General features: G+C 43.0%; 1 protein-coding gene across 1 annotated transcript; it reads left to right on the forward strand.

Annotated features, from left to right (window-relative positions):
• The first annotated feature begins 4,461 nt into the window (after nt 1-4,461).
• Nucleotides 4,462-15,367, forward strand: LOC109927067 (C-X-C chemokine receptor type 2-like). Its single transcript, XM_048598547.1, has 2 exons — nt 4,462-4,861; nt 14,206-15,367. The coding sequence occupies exon 2, from the start codon at nt 14,209-14,211 to the stop codon at nt 15,199-15,201; it is 993 nt and encodes a 330-aa protein (XP_048454504.1). The 5' UTR covers nt 4,462-4,861; nt 14,206-14,208; the 3' UTR covers nt 15,202-15,367.
• The last annotated feature ends 482 nt before the right edge of the window (nt 15,368-15,849 follow it).

A 15,849-nucleotide genomic window follows, 5' to 3' on the forward strand; every position in this document is an offset into this window, starting at 1 on the left:
GACCTGTATGGAGGAGAGTAGGCCCAGCACAGTGTTCAAGTTTGAACCGTATGGAGGAGAGTAGGCCCAGCACAGAGTTCAAGTTTGACCTGTACGGAGGAGAGTAGGCCCAGCACAGAGTTCAAGTTAGACCTGTATGGAGGAGAGTAGACCCAGCACAGAGCTCGAGCATTTGTAAAACTGGAGCTATGGAGGCAGTGGCAGTGATGGAACATGGCAGGGGCTGGGCCCAGCATGAGCCCAGATGACATCAGTAGCTGATGGCAACAGTGAAGGATGGTGGCAGTGGCGGTCCGTGGTGATGTGATGGTTGGGGCTGAATCCTTATGAGCAGCAGCAAAGCTTGGCATGCCTGGGTGGGTCTTAGGCCAGTGCAGGTGGAAGCATGCCAAGCATGGGGACAGTGATATCAAATGCAGTCTTGAGTTCTGTGTTCAGAAATACAATCAATCTTAATTTGAGCTCTTTACCACACATGTGGGAGAGGCCAGAGACTTCTCTAAATCTGTCTTTCACGTGGGGTCCAGTCGCCCTCTTAAATACAAGCTCAGATCAGAAGGGAAGTCAATGACACTCTGATTTCTCCAGTGGGATGTGGCATTTTTATACATTTTACATTATATATTTGTACATTATACATACAATAATTACATGCAACATTGTCATTGTTCCTTCCCTCTTAATTTATACGTTCAATCTTGTGAAACACCTGATCAATGATGGACACCCCTATGGACATCCCCAGGTCCCCCATGACCTCATGATGTTTACGGGACATTATATCATCAGGTCTTGGGATCTTACAATGTACCCCATCAATTTTACTCTCAGACTTGATCATCTCTAAGGACTGCTTGAATTCAGTTATTCATTGCTATTGCTATCAAATTCTGTTAGTCATCATATATTCTCACTATCCTAATCACAGGAGATACAAAAGGAGATAACAAGGTGTAGAGCTGGATGAACACAGCAGACCAAGCAGCATCAGAGGAGCAGGAAAGCTGACGTTTCGGGTCTGGACCCTTCTTCAGAAACTCTCCAGATACAAAAGGAGGTTAGCTCTTACTAATTGCTTAAGATTCATAATATTAGTTTTAATATGAAGTTAGTCATATGTAAAGTTTTATTGTTACACCTACAGTTAGCTTTCTTTGCCTAATGAGCTGTGAGCAGTTTCTTTCTCCCTGTGTTATATTTGCCTATCACTTCAGGATGTTTTGAATTCAATGATAAAGTTTACTATCCTCATTACTAGACATACAAAAGCATATTAATTTTTACCAATTGTTATAAAAGTTGTGCTATCAGTTCAATAAAGCTATATAGTTATACCTAATGTTAGAATTCTTTCATTAATAAACCTTATCACTTGTCTCTGTTGTGGGATCATACTGTTTCTTTTTAATTCATGTTTGCTACAAACGTCATGCTATCTGTTCTCACACACCTTTTATCAAACTGTCTTCTAAAAACATCTGCAGCTGTTGTTTTTACTGAATTTGCTGTATATAAATTTTTATTCATTCACAGGATGAGGGCGTTGCTGGCTAGGGCAGCATTTATTGCCCAGAGGGCAGTTAAGAGTCAACCACATTGCTGTGGGTCTGGAGTCACATGTAGGCCAGACCAGGTAAGGACGGCAGTTTCCTTCCCTAAAGGACATTAGTGAACCAGATGGGTTTTTCCAACAATCAACAATGGATTCATGGTCATCATTAGACTCTTAGTTCCAGATATTTATTGAATTCAAATTCCACCATGGTGGGATTTGAACCCAGATCGTTACCTGGGTCTGTGGATTAAGAGTCCAGCAATAATACCACTAAGCCATTGCCTCCCCTTTGTAAGATTCTTTGTTCAAAGTAGACCCTGTTGCCATGCGATAACTCCTTCCCAAAGCTACCATTATGATAACTTTTGACCTCACTTTAATGCTGGATCTGGCAAGCTAATACTGTGACTGCAGCCAGGGGAATCCCAGCTTGGATCATCTGCAAGTTCATGGCTTAAGAAAGGACTGTAATGTTTGAAATCTTAACTTTATTTCTTTCTTTTTCTACTTTTTTGGTAAGAAGACTGGAGTGTTGATTTTTTTATTTCTCTCTTTATTTCTCTATTTCTGTAACTAAGATTTTGTACCTAGGTACTTTGGACCTAAGTGTGTGGTGACATTGTACACTTTTCACTGTAATCTTGTACCCCATACTCGAGTACATGTGACAATAAAATCTAAATTTGACATGTCCACAATGAATCTTGCCAATCTTTGCAGATGCACCATGGAAAGCAGCCTATCCTACCCAGCATGGTATGGCAACTGCTCTGCGCAAGGTGGCAAGAAATTACAGAGAGTTGTGAACGCAGCTCAGTCCATCACACAAACCAATCTTTCTTCCATTGACTCAGCAGCAATAGCACCATGTTGTTATTTCTTCACAGAAGCTGTGGTGGGATAAAGTGTATTGAGTTGCAGATTGAGAATTTTATGTGTTACTGTTGTTCTAAAGGGAGCTGAACAGTCATTAGTGTCAGTTGCTGAGTTAGAATCACCTAATTCAAGAGGTGGTCAGAAACTGTGTGCTTTCTGAATTAGCAATGAACAAATTACTGACATACTGACATGAAGCATACATAAGGTCTAGGTGACTGAAAACAGATGAAGCTTTGGAAGAATATCGGGAAAGTAGGACCAATCTGAAATGAGGAATTAAGAGGGCTAAAAGGGGTCATGAAATATCTTTAGCAAACAGGGTTAAGGAAAATCCCAAAGCCTTTTATTCGTACATAAGGAGCAAGAGGGTAACTAGAGAAAGGGTTGGCCCATTCAAGGACGAAGGAGGGAAGTTATGCGAGGAGTCAGAGAAAATGACTGAGATCCTTAATGAGTACTTTGCGTCGGTATTCACTGAGGAGAGGGACATGACAGATGTTGAGGTTAGGGATAGATGTTTGATTACTCTAGGTCAAGTTGGCATAAGGAGGGGGGAAGTGTTGGGTATTCTAAAAGGCATTAGGGTGGACAAGTCCCCAGGTCTGGATGGGATCTATCGCAGGTTACTGAAGGAAGCGAGAGAGGAAATAGCTGGGACCTTAACAGATATCTTTGCAGCATCCTTGAGCACGGGTGAGGTCTTGGAGGACTGGAGAATTTCTAATGTTGTCCCCTTGTTTAAGAAGGGTAGCAAGGATAATCCAGGTAATTATAGACCAGTGAGCCTGATGTCAGTGGTGGGGAAGCTGCTGGAGAAGATACTGAGGGATAGGATCTGTTTACATTTGGAAGAGAATGGGCTTATTAGTGATAGGCAGCATGGTTTAGTGCAGGGAAGGTCATGTCTTACCAACTTGATAGAATTCTTTGAGGAAGTGACAAAGTTGATAGATGAGGGAAGGGCTGTAGATGCCATATACATGGACTTCAGTAAGGCGTTTGATAAGGTTCCCCATGGTAGGCTGATGGAGAAAGTGAAGTCGCATGGGGTCCAGGGTATACTAGCTAGATGGATAGAGAACTGGTTGGGCAACAGGAGACAGAGTGTTGTAGTGGAAGGGAGTTTCTCAAAATGGAGAACAGTGACCAGTGGTGTTCCACAGGGATCCGTGTTGGGACCACAGTTGTTTGTGATATACATAAATGATCTGGAGGAAGGTATAGATGGTCTGATTAGCAAGTTTGCAGATGACACTAAGATTGGTGGAGTAGCAGATGGTGAAGGGGACTGTCGGAGAATGCAGCAGAATATAGAAAGATTGGAGAGTTGGGCGGAGAAATGGCAGATGGAGTTCAATCCAGGCAAATGCGAGGTGATGCATTTTGGAAGATCCAATTCAAGAGTGAACTATGTGGTAAATGGAAAAGCCCTGGGGAAAATTGATGCACAGAGAGATCTGGGTGTTCAGGTCCATTGTACCCTGAAGGTGGCAACGCAGGTCGATAGAGTGGTCAAGAAGGCATACGGCATGCTTTCATTCATCAGACGGTGTATTGAGTACAAGAGTTGGCAGGTCATGTTACAGTTGTATAGGACTTTGGTTCGACCACCTTTGGAATACTGCGTACAGTTCTGGTCGCCACATTACCAAAAGGATGTGGATGCTTTGGGGAGGGTGCAGAGGAGGTTCACCAGGATGTTGCCTGGTATGGAGGGTGCTAACTATGAACAGAGGTTGAGTAGATTAGGATTATTTACATTAGAAAGATGGAGGTTGAGGGAGGACCTGATTGAGGTCTACAAAATCATGAGAGATATAGACAGGGTGGATAGCAAGAAGCTTTTTCCCAGAGGGGGGGACTCAATTACTAGGGGTCACGATTTCAAGGTGAGAGAGGAAAAGTTTAAGGGAGATATGCATGGAAAGTTCTTTACGCAGAGGGTGGTGGGTGCCTGGAACTTGTTGCCAGCGGAGGTGGTAGAGGCGGGCACGATAGCATCATTTAAGATGTATCTAGACAGATACATGAATGGGCAGGGAGCAGAGGGATACAGATCCTTGGAAAATAGGTGACAGGTTTAGATAGAGGATCTGGATCGGCGCAGGCTTGGAGGACTGAAGGGCCTGTTCCTGTGCTGTAATTTTCTTTGTTCTTTGTTCTTTAGTTAGAGTTCATGTTATCTGTAACTAACACCAGTCTGTGAGAGCACAACATCCATCAGAGATAAACATTAAGAACTCCAGGAACATTTCAATAATGGGCGTGAAAGCAGTGATGAAGCTTATCAAGAACACAAGAAGTTACGTAACTCAAAAGATAAAATATATTTAATGTGACATGAGGGGAAACACAGGGGAAGCTGAGTTGTAAAGTGTGTAAATTCTACAGCGAAGAAACTCTTGGAGATCCTGATATTGGCCACAGGTACGTAACATTTAGCTTATAATAAGCTGTAAGTGTTTGACTCAATGTCTTAGAACTAGTTTTTGATCTATAGAAAGTACAGCATTACAAAAACATATTTTGCCGTCCAAGTGTCTTTAAAAAAAGGAGGGAGTGAGGCAAAAACTATCAATTAACCCAACATCTACTGTTAGAGAAGTATTGGAATCAATTATTAAGGAAGTAATAGAAGCTCATTTGGAAAATAATAATCTAATCAAACAGAGGCAGCATTGCTTCATGAAAGGGAGATTATGTCTGACTAATTTATTTGAGATTTTTGACGAAGTCTGAACCAAAGGGAAACCAATAGACGCATTGTATTGGCACTTCCAGAATGCATTCGACAAGGCACCTTGCAACAAGTTAAATTATAAGATGAGAGCCCATGGTCTTGCAGGCAGTATATTGGCAAGGATAGAGAATTGACTAATTGGCAAGTGGGGATTAGGGGACCAGCGATGTTCTGTAGGGATCAGAGCTGGGACCACAATTGTTTAGAATAGGTATTAATGACTTGGAAAAAGGAAGTGAATGTACTGTGGCCAAATTTGAAGATGCCACTTAAAGAAATGGAAAGGCAGGTTCTGAGAGAGATACGTTACTAGAGGGATGGAGTTTAAAAATAGGGAGGCTGTGCTGCAGCTGTATAGGGTCTTGGTGAGGCCACACCTGGAGTACTGTGTGCCGTTTTGGTCTCCTTACTTGAGAAGAGATATACTAGCACTGGAGGGGGTGCAGAGGAGATTCACTCGGTTGATTCCAGAGTTGAGAGGGTTGGATTATGAGAGACTGAGTAGACTGGGATTATACTCATTGGAATTTAGAAGAATGAGGGGAGATCTTATAGAAACATATAAGATTATGAAGGGAATAGATGAGGTGGAGGCAGGGAGGTTGTTTCCACTAGCAGGCGAAACTAGGACTAGAGGGCATCGCCTCAAAATAAAGGGAAGCTGAAGCAGGACTGAGGTCAGGAGGAACTTCTTCACCCGAAGGGTTGTGAATCTGTGGAATTACCTGCCCAGTGAAGTGGTTGAAGCTACCTCGCTGAATGTGTTTAAGGCAAGGCTAGATAAATTTTTGAACAGTAATGGAATTAAGGGTTATGGTGTGCGGGCGGGTAAATGGAGCTGAGTCTCAAAAAGATCAGCCATGAACTTATTAAATGGCGGGGCAGACTCGAGGGGCCAGACGGCCTACTCCTGCTCCTAGTTCTTATGTTCTTATGTTCTTAAACAGTTTACAGAGGATAGGTTAAGTAAATGGTCAAAAAGTTGGTAAATGGAGTATAATGTGGGTAAATGCAAAGTTGTTCATTTTGGAAGGGAGAACAAATGAACAGAATATTATTTAAATGGGGAAAAACTGCAGAAAGCTGCAACACAAAGGGACATGGGAGTACTTGAGCACGGAACACAGAAAGCTAGCACATAGGTGCAGTGGGTAATCAGGAATGCTAATGGAATACTGGACCTTATATCAAGGGGGTTAGAGTATAAGAGTAGGGAAGTCTTACTGCAGGCATTGGAGTGCAGGTTCATAGTTCCTTGAAAGTGGAATCGTAGGTAGTTAGGATGGTGAAGAACGCGTTTGGTATGCTTGCTTTTTTGGGTCAGTGCATTGAGTATAGGAGTTGGGAGGTCATGTTGTGGATGTACAGGATACTGGTTCAGCCACTTTTGGAATGTTGTGTGCAATTCTGGTCATCTCCTATAGGAAGGATGTTGTGAAACTAGAAAGGGGTCAGAGAAGATTTACGAGGATGTTGCCAGGATTAGAGGGTATGAGCTATAGGGAGAACCTGAATAGAAACATAGATACATAGAAACATAGAAGATAGGAGCAGGAGGAGGCTATTTGGCCTTTTGAGACTACTCTGCCATTCATCATGATCATGGCTGATTGTCCAACTCAACAGCCTAATCCTGCTTTCTCCCCATAACCTTTGACCCCATTCTCCCCAAGTGCTATATCTAGTCGCCTCTTGAATACATTCAACGTTTTGACATCAACTACTTCCTGTGGTAACGAATTTCACAGGCTCACCACTCTTTGGGTGAAGAAATGTCTCCTCATCTCCATCCTAAATGGTCTACCTGGGATCCTCATGCTGGGCTATTTTCCTTGGAGTGTCAGAGGCTGAGGGGTGGCCTTATAGGGGTTCATAAAATCATGAGGGGCATGTATAGGGTAAGTAGGCAAGGACTTTTCCCCGGGTTAGGGGAATCGAAAACTAGAGGGAGAATTGGCTAACCAACAGAAGTGACAGTCAGCATGAATTTTGTTTTGATTGGCAAGATTTATCTAGTGGGGTGCCACAGGGTTCGGTTCCTCAAGCCCTAAATATTTACAATCTATATTAATGGTTTGGATGTAGGGATAGAAAGTACTGTACACCTAAATCTGCAAATGACACTAAAGTAGATGGGAAAGCAATGAAGAAATAAGAAACTTCCAAATGGATATGGATAGGTTAGGTGAACGGATAAAATTTAGCAGGTAAAGTTTAGACAAGTGTGAGGTTATCCATTTTGGTTAGAGGGAGTGGTTGGCATTGGTCACTGGGTCAGTGGGATGGGTGGGGCAGTTAGGTGGGAGAGAAGATGGACAGGTTGTGTCAGGTCAAGGAGGCAGGGATGAGAGGGAGGGTTGGACATGGGAGGAGGCTGGAGGTGGGGAGATTTTAAAACTGGTGAATTTCATGTTTAGGCCATCAGGCTGTAGATTCCCAAGCAGAATATGAGGTGTTGCTCCTCCATTTTGTGTGTGGTGTCATTGTGACACTGTGGGAGGCTCAGGATGGACGTCATCCAGGGAGTGGGTGGGGGAGTAAAATTGGTTGGCGACCAGAAGGTGTTGTTGTTTGTTGTGTACAGAGCGTAGATGCTCTATGAGACGGTCCCCGAGTCTACACTTGGGGACTCACTGATGTAGAGGAGGCCACATAGGAAGCAACGGATACAGTAGACCAGGTTGGTGGATGTACAGGTGAATTTCTGTCTGATATGAAAGGTTTGCTTTGGACCTTGGATGGAGGTGAGGGGGGAGGTGTAGGGGCAGGTGTAGCACCTCCTGCAGTTTCAGGAAAAGGTGCTGGGTGTGATGGGGTAAGTGGGGAGTGTGGAGTGTACAAGGGAGTCCCGGAGTGAGCAGTCCCTACGAAAGTCAGATAAGGGTGGGGAGGGAAATATCTCTTTGGTAGTGGGTTCAGATTGTACGTGGTGGAGTGGCAGAGAATGAGACCCTGGGTGGGAAGGTTGGTGGAGTGGTATGTGAGGACCAAGGGGACTTTGTCTTTAAAAAATAAAAAAAAAACAACTGCGGATGCTGTAAATCAGGAACAAAAACAAAGTTGCTGGAAAAGCTCAGCAAGTCTGGCAGCATCTGTGAAGGAGAAAACAGAGTTAACGTTTCGGGTCCAGTGTTGTGAGGAAGGATCACCGGACCTGAAACGTTAACTCTGTTTTTTCCTTTACAGATGCTGCCAGACCTGCTGAGCTTTTCCAGCAACTTCTGTTTTTGGACTCTGTCTTTATTTTTGTTGGGGGGAGGGTTTTTGAGGGCAGAGATGTGGGAAATGCAAGAGATGTGGTTGAGGGCATTTTTGATCACCAGAGGTGGGAAGTTGCGGTCCTTGAAATAGAATGACTTCTGGAATGTCTGGGAGTGGAACGCTTCATATTGGGAGCAGATGCTTGGGAGAGAGAGCAAGCTAACATTTTGAGTCTAGGTGACTCGGATGAATGAAGATTCTTGTAGACTCGAAACTTTAGCTTGCTCTCTCTCTTCATGGATGCTGTCTGACCTGTTGTGACCTCCAGCATTTGTTGTTTTCAATACGGTTCCTAATTTTTGTGTTTAGAAATTCGGAAATCTCTTGATGATGTGTGGTGAAAACTGGGAATAAATTCTTCAGGATCATGTAAAGCAATGTGCTTGGAAATTAAATGTATAAATACATACTCAGAAGAAAAGTTTGGCTCATGTTATGATCTCAATGGATGTTGCTACTGAAGAAGTCAGATCCCAGATTGGAATATGGCTTGATAAGCCACATTTTGCTGATTTTAATTTAATGTGGTGGTTTTTTTTGTTGAAACACAAGCACACAATGCTGCAAGCTTGGTTCTAACAATAAAACAGAACTGTATTGCACAAAAGAAATGAAGATAAAATAGAACATGCCAAGCTATTTACATATAATACAACTTGAAAGATTTCAAAACACATGGCAAAATAAAATCCCTTCTATTCTAACAATATCACTTTACAGTACTCAAATACCAGAGAAGGTGCCCTTCACTATCATATCTGTAGGCTTGACTTAAATATTTCTTTCAATTCCTAATATTGAGAGGTTAATAACCTTTCCTTGATTATTGACAAAACTGAGCTTAAACTTTCTAACATCAAATAAGCCCTTCAAGTTCCTAACCAGACACTTCTGGTCTGTAATTTTCAAAGTAAAAACCTATTCCTAACTGTTCTAAGCTAATTTCTTTCTTCAGGAGAAACTGGTCTTACATTTTACCCCAGCCAGGTCTTCTGCGAACTGCACCCGACCCGTTATAGCCTTCCAGACTATAGCTTCTCGTAAGTAAAAGTCAACCCTTCATTCTTCTAAATCAAAAGCAGGCTAATGCTGTTCAGTATTTTATGAGGGGTATGGATATGCTGCCTTCAATATCTTTTGAATATACTCAGTGACTTGTCCTCCACAGCCTTTTGTGGTAGACGATTCTATGGGTTGATGAACTTGAGTGAAGAAATGTTTCTTCATCTCAGTCCTAAATGGCCTGTTTTGTATGCTCAGACTATGTCCTCTGGTTCTAGACTCCCCAACCAGGGGAAGTATCGTCCCTGTATCTAGCCTGTACAGTCCTGTTAGGATAGGATAGAATCCCTACAGTGTGGAAACAGGCCCTTTGGCCCAACAAGTCCACACTGACCCCTGGAGCATCCCACCCAGACCCATTCCCCATAACCCACCTAATCTACACATCCCTGAACGCTACAGGCAATTTAGCACGGCCAATCCACCTAGACTGCATATCTTTGGACTGTGGGAAGAAACTGGAGCACCCGAAGGGAGAATGTGCAAACTCCACACAGACAGTCACCCGAGGGTGGAATCGAACCCAGGTCCCTGGCGTTGTGAGGCAGCAGTGCTAACCACTGAGCCACCGTGCTGCCTGTTGGGGCTTTATACATTTCAATGAGATCCCTGCTCTAACCCTAATGAATACAAACCCAGTCAACCTGATCTCTCCTTACATGTCAGCCCTGTCATCCAACCTTCACTGAACTCCTTCTATGACAAGTATATCTACTCTTAGGTAGAGAGATCAGAACTGCACACAATACTCTAAGAAGGGTCTAACCAGAGCCCTCTACAGCTGCAGAAAGACATCATTACTTTTGAACATAGATCCTACTGCAACAGAGGCCAGCATACAATTTGCCTTCTTAGTTGCTTGCTGTACCTGCCTGTTTATATTCATTGACTGATGTACAAAGACACCCAAATCCCTTCATACATGCACAACTCCCAATATATCACCATTTAAATAAAGACCGAAAGAACTGCGGATGCTGTAAGTCAGGAACAAAAACAGAAGTTGCTGGAAATGCTCAGCAGGTCTGGCAGCATCTGTGAAGAAAACAACAGAGTTAACGTTTCAGATCTGGTGACCCTTGTTAATGGTCCGTTGACCATTTAACTAATCCTCTGCCTTTCTCTTTTCTGCACTGAAGTGTAGGACCTCACCTTGGCCTATGTTCTTCTGGCCATGTATTTCAGCGAATTAGAATTAGATTTTATTGTCATGTGTACTCAAGTACAGGGATACATGAGTATAGTGAAAAATGTACAAAGTCAGCATTCCCAGGGCCATACAAAGATGCCTCGATATAAAATCTTAGATATAAAGGGGAGGCAATGGCCTAGTGGTATTATTGCTGGACTGTTGACCCAGATAATGGTCTGGGGACCCGGGTTCAATTCTCACAGATTCACCACGGCAGATGGTGGAATTTGAATTCAATAAATATCTGGAATTAAGAATCTAATCATTGTCCATTGTCCATTGTCCATTGTCCATGGGGAAAAACCTGTCTGGTTCACTAATGTCCTTTAGTGAAGGAAACTGCCATCCTTACCTGGTCTGACCTACATGTGACTTCAGACTCATAATTGTTGATTCATAACTGCCCTCTGGGCAACAAATGCTGCCTGACCAGCAACGCCCTCATCCTGTGAATGAATAAAGGGGAGGAAAAAAAAAGTAGAAAATAAATAAATTAGAAGTTCAACATTGCAGTCCTTCTTAGGAGTTTGGCCATGGGCCTGAATCTGGGCCCTTCCACTCCAACACCAGCAGGAAGGCTTGATCCCCTTTGCCATGCTGCCCATCACCATCTTGCCTCTACCGACCACACCGCCTCCATGAGTTTGGGTTGCGGTGATCTCAGCAATGTAGCCACTGCTGAAACTGCCAGGTTCTGCACCGGGCACAGGGCCCAAACCCGCTTCCCTCCTCCACCATCAGGAAAACATTCCTGCCTCCCTCCTCCACTGCCGGGAGCACAAACTTGACTTCCTCCACCGCTGCTGGGGAGAAACCCGCATCAGATACTCTGGATACCTTGAAGCTGCCTGAGCTTCCACATAAGGTAAGTAAGGTTAAAGTGAAAAAATAAGCAGAGAAAGAAGAAGAATAAGTAGAAGTGGATGGAGCAGATGAGCTCTGGGCAGGAACCCTTACGCTGTGCTGCTATTCCTCTGCCATCTCCCAGTATGTCCACATACTCAACTTATATCCCTGAAGTCTCCTTGTATCCTCACAGCCCTGAATTCCACTTAATTTTATGTCAATATATGTATACATTTAAAATCATGGCTTCAGAAAGACTTGACAAGTTAATGACTAAAACCACTTATACAGATAGGCTAAAACCCCCATGCACTAGTTCAGAATTCAAAATCTAAAATAAATGATATTGATATTTATAAACTACACATCTAACCTCACACCAGCGCTGATCTCTGAGTGTACCATGTCCAATCCAAGAAATCTGTCTTTACTCCAATTGTTTTATCAGACTATTTGCAGAATTTTTCAGCAATTCTGTTATATTGTCTGATGTATAGATGCATGAATTTTATAATAAGCTTCCTCTTAAATTCCATATAATAGAAATCCTTTATCTATCCCATCAGTCATTATTTCAAGAAAGCTCTAACTGTTATTGGGATAAGTCCATGTTGAGTAACCTTGATCAACATATGGCTTTATGAGTGCTTAATTCCTGATCTATTTTTTGTTTCTTTCAAGACTGGAAAGCATAACCATGATATAGACAGAACACCTACGCTCGGTTCGCAATAAACAACTGCACCTCCCAGTCGCGAACCATTTCAACTCCCCCTCCCATTCCTCAGACGACATGTCCATCCTGGGCCTCCTGCAGTGCCACAACGATGCCACCCGAAGGTTGCAGGAACAGCAACTCATATTCCACTTGGGAACCCTGCAGCCCAATGGTATCAATGTGGATTTCACAAGTTTCAAAATCTCCCCTCCCCCTACCGCATCCCAAAATCAGTCCAGCTCGTCCCTGCCTCCCTAACCTGTTCTTCCTCCCACCTATCCCCTCCTCCCACCTCAAGCCGCACCTCCATCTTCTACCGACCAACCTCATCCCGCCCCCTTGACCTGTCCGTCCTCCCTGGACTGACGTATCCCCTTCCTAACTCCCTACCTACACTCACCTTTACTGGCTCCATCCCCACCTCTTCGACCTGTTTGTTTCCTCTCCACCTATCCTCTCCTCTATCCCTCTTCTATCCGCCTCCCACTCTCTCCCTATTTATTTTGGAACCCCCTTCCCCTCCCCCTTTTCTGATGAAGGGTCTAGGCCCGAAACGTCAGCCTCTCTGCTCCTATGATGCTGCTTGGCCTGCTGTGTTCATCCAGCCCTGCACCTTGTTGTCTCTTATATAGACTCTAGTGATTTGTCTGGTAACTGGTACTCTTACTTTCACCCTGATATAAGTCCCGTACCCTTGTGGTTAGTGGCTTTTGGATCAACACATCTCTGGCTGTTATCTATAGTCTGGTGTATTAAGGAACATGATCATAGTGATTATCATCCTTTACAATCAACACATAATATTATCCACAGAACTAAATGTAATAAACCTTCACTGTTTCTCAATATTGAGACTATTTTCTGCAAAAAGATTCATGTCGGTATCTTAACCCATTTGGTGTCATTAACTTAAGACAAATTTCAAAAAGAAGGATTGATGCTAGTAAATCCATGGCATCTCAGAGGCTTTGATGGGCATGACCACAAGATATAGCACCAACTGGGGAAAAAATCTCTCAGCTTTACTTCATATCAGTTACACTGTCGAGCACTTTTAGGATCTTTTAGACTTTCATCTGCTCAAATGTCATTCCTCTAAATGCTAGTGATAGAGGGCCAATTTGGCCCATCTTCCACCTTGATGTCCATTCAATTTACTTGTCTATACCTCTTTGCAGTGTCCTTGAGTCCAATTTATAAGTCACATTGCGGCTTAGCTGTATCATGAACCCACCAGAAATGTTTCAATAATATTCAAAGGAGATGAGGGTTATGTGAGGGAGGGGAGAGGAGGAGGTTGTAGGGAGGGGAGTGAGAATGAGGCAGGCAGCAAAATCACAACCCAATTAACCTTAATGGATGGCAAAGCAGGTTCAAGGGCCAAATGGCCTACTCCTGCTCATAAGCCCTTTGTTCCTGCATGCCTTTAGTATTCTCTGTGTGTGCCTAGTTGCAAATTTTAAAAAAGAGTCATATTTTGGCTTGGAGGGAGATAGTAGGAACTGCAGATGCTGGAGAATCCGAGACAACAAGGTGCAGGGCTGGATGAACACAGCAGGCCAAGCAGCATCATAGGAGCAGAGAGGCTGACGTTTCGGGCCTAGACCCTTCATCAGAAAAGGGGGAGGGGAAGTGGGTTTTGAAATAAATAGGGAGAGAGTGGGAGGCGGAGAGAGTTGCAGTGGGAGAGAGATCCCTTGAGGTTTGTCCGGAGGGAGGAGGGTAACTTCTTCAGGTTGGGCTTTGTTCTGTGTCTTTAGCTGCAACTACTGTTTGCTTTCAGAAAGAGACTTGGGACAAATCAAACAACCTGTTTGACAATTATGCTGATCATGGTGAAGTTGACGAAGATCTAAACACATTTTCCTGTTTTCCATGGGAAACAAATCAATCAACACAACACTGGCTATTGTCTATATATTATCCTCACTGCCTGATTTTCTTTCTTTCAGAAAATGGATAGCCAGAAGGTTGAATTTGGCGATCTTGACTTTGCTGATATATTTGAAAATTATACAATTCCTTTCGACTACATTATTGATCCAGACATGTCGCCCTGTCAGCCTGAAGTGAATGAGTCAATCAACACGGCTCTGGCTGTTATCTATAGCCTGGTGTGCTTCCTTGCTGTGACAGGGAACATTATTGTAATGATTGTCCTACTTCATAATCGACGTACCATATCATCCACAGACACCTACCTGCTACATCTGGCAGTGGCTGATCTGCTCTTTGCTGTGACCTTGCCTTTTTGGGCAGTGGATGCCGTATCTGGCTGGGTGTTTGGTGATGCCATGTGTAAAATTATCAGCATGTTACAGGAGATTAACTTCTACAGTGGGATTTTATTGCTGGCTTGTATCAGTATTTATTTTTTTTTGGTAACTATTTGTTCCAACCAGACTTACAGGTGGAACAGACCATTTCGAACTCAGCTGGTCTGTATTTCTGTTTGGTTGCTGGCCATTCTTCTGTCTTTACCGGTTCTGTATAAGGGCAAATATACTCCCCCTAATTCCAACAGAAAGATATGTTACGAGATACTTGATGGCGAACCAGGAGAAACATGGAAAATGCAGATCAGGTCTTTGCGTCATTTTATTGGCTTTCTCATCCTACTGGCTGTCATCATTTTCTGCTACATTGTGACAATCCTGAAACGGTATCACACAAAGGGATTTCAGAAACATAAAGCCATGAGTATAATCACAGTGGTGGTGTTGGCTTTTGTAATTTGTTGGCTGCCGTACAATATTACTATGTTCACCGATACACTGTTGAGGACCAAATTCATTGCTGATACTTGTGAGAAACGTAATCATATTGATAGGGCTCTAGTTGCAACTCAAAGTTTGGGATTCCTGCACAGCTGTATTAATCCAATTATATATGCTCTCGTCTGGGTGAAATTCAGGAGGAACCTCATCAACCTCTTAGCCATGAACTGAATTGTTAAATTCATTGAAGAGCCACAGAATGAGAGATCCGTCTTCTGCTCCTCCACTTCAACTAATCAGTAAACTGGCAACTGAGCTATTTAAGAATTAAATGATTGAATGAAAGTGCTGTCATGTGTTTTTGGGTATGAACAAAGTAAACAAATTGTTTCTTGGATGGTTTGTTGTGTTGGTATCCAATTCACAATGATCGGAAATAATTTTTGAGTTTTTCCAACAATGTGTCCATTGTTGCTCCAATCTCCATTACACTGTCTGCTTAATCTTTTGATTAATTACTTTCTACTTGTGTATTGTTCAGTCTCACTGTTTACAAGGATCTGCTTTCATTCAGCCTATTGTGGCCGTGTCACTTGATTGAGAGAGCCAGTCAATTAGTCCCGCTCCAGCGTTCTTTAACTATACACACACACTGTTCTGAGGAAGGGTCACCGGGTCCAAAACTTAACTTTGCTTTTTCCTCCACAGATGCTGCCAGACCTGCTGAGCTTTTCCAGCAACCTTGTTTTTGTTCCTGATTTACAGCATCCGCAGTCCTTTTGGTTTTTCTTCAACTATACTTGTGCAAAAGTTTCCTCATTAAGTATTTATTCAATTTATCTTCGAGATGTACCATTAAGTAGCCTTCTACTTCCCTTT

The sequence above is a fragment of the Rhincodon typus genome, chromosome 7, assembly GCF_021869965.1.
Source record: "Rhincodon typus isolate 14 chromosome 7, sRhiTyp1.1, whole genome shotgun sequence".
NCBI lineage: Eukaryota > Metazoa > Chordata > Chondrichthyes > Orectolobiformes > Rhincodontidae > Rhincodon > Rhincodon typus.

Excerpts from the sequence above, each read along its gene's own strand:
- LOC109927067 (XM_048598547.1), top strand. The coding sequence starts at position 14,209 with ATGGATAGCCAGAAGGTTGAATTTGGCGATCTTGACTTTGCTGATATA.